General features: G+C 41.8%; 1 protein-coding gene across 1 annotated transcript in view; it reads left to right on the top strand.

The window, feature by feature from the left end:
• The window catches only part of MYO7A (myosin VIIA), a 319096-nt gene that overhangs the window by 191890 nt on the left and 113412 nt on the right, over positions 1-13794 (top strand). Inside the window, exons 20-21 of the mRNA XM_078658511.1 lie at positions 800-970; positions 13539-13656. Coding sequence (XP_078514637.1) covers positions 800-970; positions 13539-13656 — 289 coding nt within the window. The remainder of the gene's footprint in view (positions 1-799; positions 971-13538; positions 13657-13794) is intronic.

Raw genomic sequence — 13794 nt, 5'->3', positions numbered from 1 at the left:
ACTTCTAACACCTGGACTGTTTAGGGTTTAAGTTAAACGTGCAGAAAATTGTGGGGAATGCATTACAAGTGTTTGTAAATAACCACAGGGGTACAGTTGTGTGGAAGTTCACCTTTTTTCATTGCATTTAACTAAGAAGTCATCTTACACTTTCTAGGAATCTCTACTCTGCCTATCTACCTTTCTAAACAGGCAAACTCGTACCTATGTATACATGATTTGCATGCATCATGGCAGTGTAATGTATTCATAATCTTCCTTACAAATTCACTTTGGGAGTAGCAAACATTGAGTGTACACAAGTGTCTCCCTTCCATTAAACCATGTGGAACCTTCTTATCTCATCTATATGGTTATGTACGTTCTAAACAAGAACTCTAAGGGTTACCTACATTACCTCGGGATGCTCTGGGACCACCTACTTGCGGCACCCCATCCCCTATGCACTAGGGTAACATACGTCACACATGTGAGGGTACTGTACACAACTACAGGAAATAGTCCTATCTAAAACACTGTGGATAGTGCATTAGTCACTACACTTGGTTGTTGTTTCACCTACTTCTCAGGAGGCCTTTGAACTTCATCAGAGGGAATGTGTCATTTTATATTCTTTCATCAAAGGTTTTAGGTTTATTTTATGGTAAGTTGCCTGAGTGCCCATTTCGTTGGCTGACTACCACATCCTTACTGGTTGTAGGATGTTCTGGTACTTCTATGTAAGTAAGAGTGTTTGTAATTTTTAGCGCTAAGAACACCAAATTGTTCTACTCAACTCAATGCTTCTTTCTCACCCTAGGAAGAAGATTTGGCAGAGCTGGCCTCCCAGCAGTACTATGTGGACTATGGGTCAGAGATGCTGCTGGAACGGCTGCTGAACTTAATCCCTTCTTACATCCCAGACCGAGAAATCACTGCCTCGAAAAATGTGGAAAAATGGGCTCAACTTATAATAGCTGCCCATAAAAAGGTATGTGTGCATGGCTGCTTGATGAAGTTCACAAGTAGGAGTGCAAATATATGTCTAAAGCTTTTGTGGGGTCTTTGCGGTGCATCGCTTAGTAGGTGCCAGTGCTTAATTTGCAAAACAAATTAATTGCCAGGATCCTTCTTGGAAGGCCACTGCAGCCTGCAGGACCCATACCCAGCTAGCTCAGCCAATAGCAGTACCAACATAACACCTAACCATCGCACTCCTACAAGTGTGACAATTCAGCCTATTTCAAGCCACACAAAGCTATAAAATTTGGCACCAGAGGCTGGTATTATTCTTTTTCATAGTATATTGGCTTAATAAACACAAGTGCTGTGCTCATCTCAAAATTAAAAAGACAGCACCACCATGTGGTGGACTGTCACTAGAGCCAGTGCTGATAATTAAGTGCTGGTGCCAAGCACCGGAAACCACTGGCTCAAATTAGGCACTGGTAATTGAGAAGATATGTTCCCTTGAGAAAGATAAAAACCTGGATGTGCTGATTTAGCTGCAATAAGGAGTGTGTCAGGCCTTTTGATGTAGTATTTAAAACTATGTAGTACAGGATCACGGGCACCAAAAAGCGCTGGGCCAGAGGCAAGGAGCTCCGGTTGCTCTCCTCCTGCAAGAGCCCAAACATAACTAACCTCATTGCAAGTACAGCAGCGCCCCTACTACAACATTTTTTGATCTGCCTTAGCCGCAGTAGCAAGACATGGTACTGTGATTCTAAAGAAAAACTAGCTAAGCAAACTGCTGGCATTACTATATTTTTTCAAACTGTTACTGAATGATCAGATTTTTCTAAAAGTATTGAATTGAATTGTTGAAGTTAAAAGTATAGTTTTTAAGTAGACTGGTATAGTGGCTCAGAAAATCTATACCTTAAACATTATTGTGAGGGGGAAACACACCAGAGCACATATAATTTTGCCAGAAATATTTCAGTTGTTTATTTACTTATATATATTTTTTCTTAATCAATCAGCAGTAAAATTGAAATCCCTGTGAACCAGCTGCGGATACCTAATGGTTCCCAAACGTTTACTGCAACTTGCTTTCTCAGTGACTCCAGACACAAGTTGTCTTATTATAGTACTACACATTTTGTTACTATTGTAAGAGGAGGTTGGGCCAGAACCTTTGACCGACTTCTTGGGTGATGTGCTGTTTATTGTTTTAACATTTGGGTGAAAGGGATGAGGGGTCATCAAAACAAATGCCTGCTAGAAGGATTTGCCACTTAACCATAGTGCTTTTGTGATTAAATTGTCCAGATCTTTTGCCCTCTGGTGTGTTTTGTTGCAGCGATCTTTAGGTTAATTACATGAATGGAATTAGTGAGTTTGAAGATGAACTTACCCATAGAGATTGTAAGCCATTAGAAATATATAGCCATAGGGCACTTTGATGTGGTAGTCATGAAATCAGTATATAGAGTGATGAAAAATTGACTGTGTGTTTGTTCTTGGTGGCAGGTCGTAGATTATGTCCAGAGTTACTTTAAATGTGAGTAGATAAGACTTGAGGGAGTCTGCTAGTGAGTGTTTTTTTAATACCAGTGTGACTTCTTTGCCCTGCTTGGTAACTCATTCAAATCATAGTATGTAGTAGTATTGTTAAAGTATATAGTCCTTGGTGATGTCAGGTATTACATGTTGATGCTGGAATGTGACAGAGATTTGACATATATCCAATCCTTGCAATGGCCTCTCCCAAAGCTTTACAAGGCATAAGTGTAAGGAGTGTCAGAGGGAAAGGAGGTGACTAAACAGGGCAATATATTCAAATTGTGTTTGTGATAGGGAAGACCCTCCTTGTCGTCCAAGCCAAGAATGGTAAGAGTGGGCCCTCACATAGCTCACGAGCATGGTTCTTTACTACATATTGTACATATTTAATATATTTAATAACACACTCCAGTATGGTGTACTTACCAGCGATTCAATGAGCAAGGGGTACCAGCCTGGACTGCTGGACTCTGGAGAAACTACCAAAACAGTAGTAGAATCAACCGTTGGCAAAAGAACACTAATTGAGCCTGCCGGGATAACAGCAAATCAGGGGTAAACAGAAGAGTACGAATAAAGCTAAGTTGATGGCATGTGGCCTGGTTAGCATAAACACAATTATGTTGCCAACCATCTTTAACTGGCATGAATCTACTTAAACGCTCTGACATGAATATGCAACCTGGAAAAAACCCACAAGTCCTTCCCTGCTAAACCGAATGTCCCTGTTGCTTGGAAAACCTGGCTACTAACCTATGTTCTATGGCATCCCTTCCTCGCAGAGCACGCCTGACCCTTACAGAGAGTGCCATCTCTATCCCAACCCATGAATCGTGCTGACCAGTGGCTACTGGCACTTCAAGCAGAAGAGGAGGGCGGACTAATAATACACACATACACTTACCCTTCTACATGCCTATTCACTCACATCCCCGTGCATTCATAAGTGTGCACACACACAGACACACCCACCATTCACTAGCACGCGCACACACCCATTCACAGGACCCACTCACAATTGCATATACATTCATACCAACACGCAAGCATGCACGCACCAAACATAACTCTTACCTTTTGCAGCATCTCGGGGTTGGAGGCTTCTGTGGTTCCAGAAGGTTTGGGACTGCTTCCTCCCCTAATTGGCTGACCTTAAGTCAGGCAATGAGGGGAGGCGGCAGTCCCTGCCTCGTCAGAGAGTGGAATGGGGTCAGTGAGACTGCTGACCCCACCCCATTCTGTCACGAGGTGTCTATGATAGGCACTCAGCCCTTAAAATTGAAGTGCCCGCGTCCAAGGCTATCAGTGATGCTCCCCTTTGTCACGAGGCTGAGGGCCTCAAGGCACTTTGCCAAGCTGAAGAGTTCACACCCACAGAGCTTCAGCCCGGCAAAAAAGTTCAGCTCAGGCAGCCAGACGTCTGCACATTTAGCACATGTGTAGCTCCTGGCTGCCTGACCTGAAAATTCCTTATGCCAGTCAAAAGGTGGCGGGTAGGGCGGGCATGGCCCTTCTGCCCTTAAGGACCGGCCGCTGCTGGTGCTGACCCTCCACGTGGATGTTTCCCTTCTTAGACTGATCCTGACAGTAAGCTGTGAGGTCAAGTTAATCCAGATGCATTTGAGGACAGGAGGGACAAGGCACTGTTCTTGAATGAGTTTTGATAGTTCTAGATGAAGGCATTTGTTAACCTGCATTTGTAGATTAGACAGTTTAGCAAGTAGATGTATTGACAGATGTGAGGTTACTATGCATATGGTGCCTTTACAATGATTGCTATGTATAGTCTTTTAGTGGGCGGAATTGACACTGTTCTTTTAAACACAAGCAGGACAGCTTTTAACAAATGTGTTCCTGTGCCATTGTTTCCATGATCTCATATGCAATGCCTGTATAAGTAAGAGATCTTTATTTTGTGTTATTGCAAGATATGGGATGCCTGTACCTTTGCATGTCCCACTGATAGAGCGCGCAGGTCACCCGGCCTAAAATTTTTACCACATACGTATCAGGCCCATAAATTTCATTTTATCATATACATTAATCGGGTAACCTTACGCTCTAGCTACCAGTATCCCTTGTTCCTTCCTATATATTCCTACTGTACCCGACTTACCAATCCACCGTTACGGGTACCTAAAGACCACGATGAATCAGAGAGCTAGCTGTGAAGAAAAAGGCAAACAAACAAAATACTAACATATATTCTTTTATACATTTTCATAAAGACCACAGACTCCGGGAAGGTTCAAAACTTTTATCTAGATTTCAGATTCGGTTTTAGAGAGCAATAGATTTACAACTATGAGACTATCGATAACCAAAATTACAAAGAGCACATATCCATATAAGAAATAAATCAGGCCAACCATTTATACTTCTAAAGGGAGGTAAGAACAGGGAACAGGCTAATCAGAAATCTCAGAATATAACTTTGAGTAATAATTAAGGCGTGAAAGGTTAAGGAACATACTAGAAAGTCGCTATTTGGAAAAATACTCTTGGTATGGAAAAGAACTTTGATTTATATTACGAGAACTTTGAGAGTTATCATGAAACTATGGGAAGGTAAAGATGGAACACGCTAGAATTGTAGAACCATCATATAGTCAGTTAAAGGAGACAAAGTAAAACACATCTATATCTCATGAACAGTATCGAGAATTTACTTAAAAGAAGGGAAACATAGGAACATGCTAGAAAACAGAAATAATGTATGACCTTTTCATTTAGTAGTTTGCGACAAAGCATGGAAAAACAATATATGCAAAGGTATGTCTTTATTAAAGCAAAAGACAGAAGGATAGAAAGGTGCAGAATAGAGTTTCAGCACTATATTTACCTAGTATGGTGTGAAGACCAACCCTGGCCACAGGTCAGTTAAGGACGGGAGAAACCCCAAGGAAGGACAGTCATCAATGGGACAGCAAGTGCAGAATGGACACCCCAGGACAGGACAGGAAACCCAGATTAGGATCAGGACAGGACCTCCAAGGTAAGACCAGCACCCGCAGTTCGGAAGCAACGCCTGCGCTCCACCCTCTCTGCAGCTACCAGTCAGAACCCCGATTGGGTTTTCGAATCTCCCAGCAAAGTGCTCCGCCAGCACTAAAGGTTTAAAACCTCCTCTAGAGTCTATGGAAAGTTCGGACAGAGTGCTCCGCAGCCCTCTGTATCAATCACCTATTGAGTGCGTTGGGTCAGTGACAGGTCAGCTATTCAGACAAGTCGGACAATTTCTCTAGCTAAACCTAGGCTAGTTATACTGTTTTCGGGTCAGTGTACCACCCCCCAAATGTTGCAAGTGTAAGAATTCCCAATTTCGATTGTTCCCCAAGTAGGATAGGTCAACACACCAATCACATTTCATTTCTACAAGCTCACATTTACATGTTCTGGGACCGCCTATTGAATTTGGGGTTCCCATGAGATGCTCTACAGAATACAATGATATTTATACAATTGTAATCTTTGCAGTACATTTCAGCTTCATTCGGCTGGGTCGTAGGTCACTTTCTCAGGAGCATCTTGACTGTGGCTGCCAGCTGGCTGAGTTCCACTGCTACAAGATTTTTTTCCCTCTGCCAGGGTGACATGCGCAGTAGGGACTTCTAAGATGGGGTTTGCTTCCCGCCCAGGCCCAAGAGTTTCGATACATAAAAAGTAAGCGAAAACAAATTAGAAATATAAAACAAATGAATACACTGTATACCGTGAATAGCTACTCTATACCACTTACTTTATAATAACTATAGCATTATGGTTATTGCAAACAAATAATAACACAGATGCAGCAGCGCAAGCTTCACCATGTGAGGATACAAAAGCAGCCATCTTTATGCAAGTGCACAGCGCAAAGATTCCCACCAGAACTAGTTACAAGCGTTATTAAGTTAGTGAACACATAAGCAAGCTTTGCTAGGATACCCCAAATGTCAAAATAAAGAGAAGTTAGTAAGACAAAACATGTTGGGTTACTTTGTTAAAGTTATTCGAGATTCATGAGTTCGAGCAAGTCGCGTACCATGCGAATCCTTGCTCCATCAATCCCCTCTTTGATTATATTTACTATCATCACAAAACCAATGGAATCAGATGCCAACTTATTTTCAGACATTTCCCAATTCAATCTCTTCCAACATTCTATTCAGCTTTTCTTTATTTCTTTGTTAGGGTGAGAATTTTTCACCCTTTTATAAATCTGATTATTCAGTTCCTCTAATTCAAGTTCATCCACACTCCGTTTCATGCCTCTTTTGTTCACAGTATATTTCTTTCGGTGTTTGCGACATTTGCAACAGACAAATATGAGAAATAGGACAACACCTATTCCTGCAATTGGCATCAATACCTTAAACAATAAACCTCTACCTAATTGAGCAAACTAATGACCTACAGCAGAGAGACCATCAGTAAGTCTTTTCCAGGCACTGTCAACCTCCAGTGGTTTAAGTTCCTTTTCCAAATTTGTAATGTTCCTTACATACCTTTGGATTCCTACACTTTTATCGGGTATGTAAGTGCAACAATGTTGCGCTTTCAACATTCTACAGACTCCGCCCTCTTTTGCCAATAGGGTGTCAAGAGCAAGTCTGTTCTGTAAAACCATTGATCTGATCGCAACCATTTCGGTATTGACCATCAAGAAACCTCCAGCAGTGTCGGTAGATAACCGATCTACTACTGTTGACAATTTGCAAATTTTGTTTGAGTTCAGAACCACTCCCACTGCAGGTATTATTGCGCTAAAAATATCTCCTATAATCTCACCAACAGTTTCTCTTCTATTGCGTACTACTTTGTTAGTTTCTTCATTGCTTCCAGTGATTTTCCTCACATGGTATATCTTCGGGAAGACAATACTAAAATAGCAACTCCCGTACCAATGGTCGGGTAATTTGAAGTAAGCCTTGTTCCCACAAATAAAATAAATTCCGGGAAACACAGGCTCTGTCCCATCTTTGAAACCCCAACCTCCAATTACTTTGTAATTATGCTCACATTCACTGGAACCGATGAAAACATTGTTATAATAACTAGTCATTTCCCTTTTAAGACAGAGCTTCCCCTTCTTCTCGAAATCAAGGAGCATAGCAGCAGTAGCTCCACCATTTGAGGTGCTCCCTATACTTTCTGCCCATTTAGGAACTTTATGGTTCCTGTCTTTGGCTTTCTTTTGGATACTCTCTCTTCTTTTCTCTACCATGTCCAGAAATTCTTTTTCCTTCTCATGTAAAGAACAGGTCAAGTTATTTTTATGTGCATCATCTATAGGTTTCTTCGAACAGGAAGTTCAGAAAATGTCACGTCATAGTTTGAATAGTAATACTGTAAAGGTCCTCTTTTGTTAAATAAGCTAGTTAGTATACTACAGGAAATTCCATAGGTTAAGGGCAAGTGATGATAAGTCACGCCTTCAGCTACAGAAGTAGGTAGCTTCATGCAGACATAACAGTCGTCTATTTCCATAGTTTCTACATAATGCAATAACAGGTTTGCAAAAACGTTGAAATGAGTCTTGTTCTTGATCTTGTTAAAGTGTAATACTTCCTCATCTGGTGCTTCTAAATGTAACTGTCTCCGTTTCAGGCTAATTGGTTTGTCCAAAGTGTCTATTCTTCGTGGTGTAATTCTGGTGTGTGATTCTACAGTGTCGTCAGGTAAATTATTATTCGGGTACAAACTTGGGTTTTTACTTATCAGAGAAGGAAGGGTTACAGTTAGTCCTATCCAAAGGATCAGTACTGTTGCTACACTACATAAACATACTTGGCAGCATGTTTTACAACAACTTCGTCTCGGTCTTCCATTCACATTTGAATCAGACATTTTTGCTTAAAAGAAGCTTTTCAACCCCTCTTTGTAACTTTGCACAGGTAGCTTACTCTGAGCAATTTCAGGTTGGTTCGTCTTCTTCGGCAGACAGGTCAGTATTAAGTTCTTCGCCGCTTTCGTCAGTTATATCAAGATCCTCAAATTCTTCCAACACCAGGTAAGTTCATTCAGGATCCTGATACTTTTCGTTCTGTCTTTTTATTCGATCACTTCTTCGTTTGGAGTTCTCTCCAGTTTGCTCTGCTTTACTGGAACTTTGCTTTCTTTGCTCAAGTTTTCCTTCTACTGTTTTTAGTCTCAATTTCAGTCTTTAATAAACCTTGGTTCTTTATTTTTCTTCTTGAGTCTTTTAACTGGCACTGTTGTTGGGCTTTCGTCTAATGCTCTTTTGTTTTCGTTTGGTTGTGGCACTTCTGTTTCTGTTTTATTCTTCTCTGTCTGACTAGTTCCAGGTCTTATCTCAGTTTCTTCTGCCTGGTCACTAAACTGGCCTTGTTCAGGTGTATACTGGGTTTGATTTTGTGGCGTTTCAACTTCTGTATCCTGAGCACATTCGTCTATTTCTATCTGATCCTGTTCAAGCACTTCGAACCTTTGATTTTCTTCCGCTTGAACTTTCGCCCTAATATCTGTCTGTCCCTTTTCAAATTCAGGAGTTCTTATAGGGGTGTCGATCACCTGCTCTGTCCCTATCTGACCCTCCTCTTCATCAGATCTGACATGGATTTCGATGATCTGATTGTCTCCTGTCTCCTCCTCACTATTCCACTCTCTGTCTGCGTATGTCTGGCTTCTGGTTCTTATTGGATCATCAGTCAGGTCGATTATTGGGATCCAATCATCTTGACTGGTGCTCGGTTGTTCATCATCAGCTACTTCAGGACCAACATCTGGAGACCCCTCAGCTGGACAACCTTCAGCGTCAGTTTTCTCGTCTTTCTTTGCCCTCTTGGTATGGCTGGCATGGATCCACTTCGGCACACTGGCACACTTCACCGCTGTCGTGGTCACCTGAATCACTTGTCTTGGCTTTCCCCACTTCGGTGCAAGGCAATTTGAACGGGTGTGTTTCTTGAGTACCACCCAGTCACCTGGAATCAATTTATGGACTGGAGTTGCTGGACTGGCGACGGCATCTTCCCCAATCTGGTGAGAGATAGAACGCACTTGGTCACCCAGTAGCTTGCAGTACTCAAGTACATAATCATCAGAAATGTTTATCAGTTTGTGTCCTGGTACCCATGCTTGTCTCATCACTCTTCCCATCAAGATCTCATGGGGACTCAGGCCTGTATTTCGGTCTGGAATACTCCGGATTCCCATCAGGACAAGAGGTAAAGCCTCTATCCAGTTCATGCCAGTAGATTCACACATTTTCCCTAATCTTGACTTGATAGTGCCATTCATCTGCTCCACCACTCCAGAAGCCTCTGGACGATATGCACAGTGCAGTTTTTGAGTGATTTTGAATGCTTCACAGATCTGACCAATTATTTCATTTTGAAAATGCCCACCTCTATCTGATTCAATTGTGACCGGAACCCCGTACCTAGGTATTAGTTCTCGCAGTAACAACTTAGCTACAGTGATGGCATCATTCTTCTTGGCCGGGTAGGCCTCTACCCATTTTGAAAATAGGCAGACAATGACAAGGACATATCTCATTCCTTTACAAAGGGGTAACTGAATGAAGTCAATTTGTAATCTTACAAAAGGACCTCCTGACTTCCCAATTTTTCCTATTTCAACCACTGTTTTCTTCCCAGCATTGTATTGTATGACATGTTAAACACCTCTGGCAGAGTGACTCCGCTACTTTCCTGAACTTCGAGTTGTACCATGTCTGCTGAAAATCACGAACCATGGCATCCCTACCAATGTGTGCATCTCCATGTATCAATCTGGCCATAGGAGCAAGCAAACTGTTAGGCAACACAGGCATACCATCAGGGCAAACTATAACACCATCCTCGTTTCTCTGTTGACAACCAAGCCTTCTCCACTTTCCCTTTTCTTTTGGTCCTGCTGCACCTTGTAACTCTCTCAATTCCTCCCATGTTTGACACATCCTCAAACACCATAAGTTGGCAGCTGTTTCCATGCCCTCCCAATTTGATATTGACTGACATTTGATGTCTTGCACAATATTGGGCTAGTTGGTCAGCATATCGATTACCTACTGTCACATTGTCATTGCCAGATTTGTGAGCAGCACACTTGACCACTGCCAATTCTTTTGGTAACTGGATTGCTTCCAGTAGTTCCTGTACCAATTTTCCATTTCTGATAGGAGTACCTGAAGAAGTCAGAAACTCCCGTTGCAGCCACAATTGGCCGAAGTCATGCACAACTCCATAACCATACTGATTGTCAGTGTATATGGTTACTCTTTTGTTTTTCCCAGCTTTACAGGCTCTCGCCAATGCAACCAATTCGGCTACTTGTGCAGACTTTACTCCAAATAGGTAGGATGCTTCTATAGCGTGTGATACTGTGACTACAGCATAGGCAGCACTTAGGCCTCCATTCTCATGTCTCAAACATGAGCCATCTACAAACAGCTCATAATCTTCTACAGGCAGGGGCATCTCTTTGATATCTGGACGTGGTTTGGTACTAAACTCGGTCAGGTCAATGCAGTCGTGCTCGACCTCTCCCTTTGCTTCTGCAATCAGTGAGTCTGGTAATAGGGTTGCTGGATTCAATATGTTACACCGAGTAATGTTTACATTTGCAGCACCTACAAGAATCCTCTCATATTTAGTCAGCCGACTAGGGGTGAGATACTGGGTTTTAGTTCTGGTCAGTAAAATTACAACTGCATGTGGAACATATACAGTTACAGGATGTCCCATAAAGATGGATTCGCTCTGTTCAAGACTCATGCAAGTTGCAGTTACTGCTTTCAGGCATCCGGGTAATCCAGCAGCCACTGGATCCAAGGTAGCAGAGAAGTATGCTACTGGACGTCTAGTCAAACCATGCTCTTGAGTTAGGACCGACAGTGCACAATTGTCTCGTGTGTCACAAAATAATGCAAATTCTTTAGAATAATCAGGCATTCCTAAGGCGGGAGCTGTACATAGACACTCTCGTAATTTAGTAAATGCTGTCAAGCTTTCCTCATCCCATTCCACTGGGTCTTTTGCTCCTTTCTTTGTCATTTTTATCAATGGTTTTGCTAGGACTGCAAATCCCACAATCCATTGTCTGCAGTATCCTACAACTCCAAGGAACATTCTGATTTCTTTCTGAGTATTGGGTAACTGCATGTTTCGAATTATCCTAATTCTTTCTGAGGTAACTTTCCTGATACCTTTCTCTATCTGGTGCCCCAGATATTTTACTGAATTGGTACAGAACTGTAGTTTGTCAGGTGATACTTTGTGTCCTCCTTCACCTAAGTGGTTCAGTAAGGCAATAGTATCAACAACACAGTCTTTCTGACTCTTAGACGCCACCAAGGTCGTCTATATATTGCATCAAAACTGAGTTTCCAGGTAAAACTAAAGATTCAAGGCGTTTTTTCAGAATCTGATTAAAGATTGAGGGGCTTTCTGTGTACCTCTGAGGGACGCGATTCAAAACGAACACGTGACTGTCGAATTCAAATGAGAAAAGAAATTTGCTGTCTGGATGCAATGGGATCGAAAAGAATGCATGACACAAGTCAATTACGGTAAACCACTCAGCATTCCAGGGAATCTGATACAGGATCACTGCTGGGTTTGGAACAATAGGACAGCAAGGAACAATAATTTTGTTTACCTTTCGCAGGTCCTGCACTACCCTGTACTTACCACTAGGCTTCTTGATTCCAATTATGGGTGAGTTACATGGGCTACTCAACACTTCTTGTATAATGTTTGCCTCTAGCAATCTTTTTATTTCGATGGCAACTCCTGCTCTCACTTCTGCACTCATTTTGTATGGCTTAGTATTTGGGTAAACTGCATCTTCTTTTATGGTTATTTTAATTGGGTCAACATTTGCCATTAATCCTACATCTTTTCCAGTAAAGTCCCATACTTCTGGCTTCACTGTCTGTTGGAGTTCTTCAGGTAAGTCTTGTGTCGTCAGTCTTTTAATTTCTGAGTCAGGTCTTATTAACATTAATTTGTAAATTCCATCTTCGTCCGGGGTTTGTATTTCGACGCCCTTTGGTGTGCAAAAGATAGTACAATTCATTTTGCACAACAAATCACGTCCCAGTAAGTTTACTGGACTGGAATCACAAACTACAAATCTATGCATTTCTTTGAAATTCCCTATTGTAATCTCCATGGGCTCAGTAACTGGGGTACTAATCAATTGATTAGATACACCTACTACTTGGACTGCTTCTCCCGAAAGGGGTAGGTTTGGAACGTCTGCTGTTCTTACAGTAGACCGGGTAGCCCCAGTGTCCAACAGAAAGGTGACATCATTGCCTTCAACCTTTCCTTCAATGTATGGCCCTGACTGGTCTACCGGCAAGGAGGCGCCAAGTACGCACTCCTCGTCCTCCCCCCTCAGGCCCCGTCAGTATTGTTCATCACAGAAGCAGGTATCATTCAACAAAAATTGTGAAGTTGCTGCATTTCTATCTTCTTTTCCTTCCCAAATTTCTATGTCTTCACCCTGCGGTGCCTTTCCCTTAAAATTCGGTCTAGGTGCACGAGGCAACTGACTCAATTTTACCTGTTGCTGGGTCTTTCTTGGTTTTTCATTCTGCGTCTGTGGATTTAAATCAGTGGTTTGTGGGTTATTACTCTGTGCATATGGACACTCGTCTCTCCAGTGCCCTATCTGACCGCGCCCGTGAAAGGTCAGTGTGAATTAATGAATAAACATCCTTGAACAGTGTGCAGCGTGAAAGGAAACCCCTCTAGAGTCATATATTTTCTGGCTGTCGAGGGAAATGGGCTCAGAGAGTTATAGTTTTAGGACCACACAGTTTTGGTGGGAAATCTGGACTCAGATCCAGGTGTCCCAGATTCAGAGTCTACAAAGTAAGATTTAGCCAAGCGTACATAGGTGATCATGCTGCATCTTTCTATTGAACACAAGAGTAGTGGATGCTTTTCCAATTCTGTACTATGCACCATATAATTTTAACATGGTTTCACAGCTTTTTAGCAGTAAACAAAAGAGGAGTCTACAAGTTCAAAGCAGCATTTCATTCTGTCAGCTTCAGGATGTTTCCCTTTCAAACGTATTTATGTTTTTACCCACAGGGCATTTATACACAGAAGAGAACAGACTCTCAGAAGGTCAAAGAAGATGTTGTTGATTTTGCACGTTTTAAGTGGCCTTTGCTATTTTCTAGGTTTTATGAGGCCTTCAAGTTTTCAGGTAAATATATATTTTCATATATTAATTTTTGGTTTCTGTTTGATAAATGTTTGACAAAGGTCATGTTTTTTAGCATTTTTTAAATCACTTCAGTCCTAAATTACATTTTGTTTTAAACACAACAGGGCTTCCCAACAG

This window comes from Lissotriton helveticus, chromosome 8 (assembly GCF_964261635.1).
Source record: "Lissotriton helveticus chromosome 8, aLisHel1.1, whole genome shotgun sequence".
Classification (NCBI taxonomy): Eukaryota; Metazoa; Chordata; class Amphibia; order Caudata; family Salamandridae; genus Lissotriton; species Lissotriton helveticus.
Note: the sequence above shows the minus strand (reverse complement) of the source record. Positions and strands in the feature narration are given on the sequence as shown.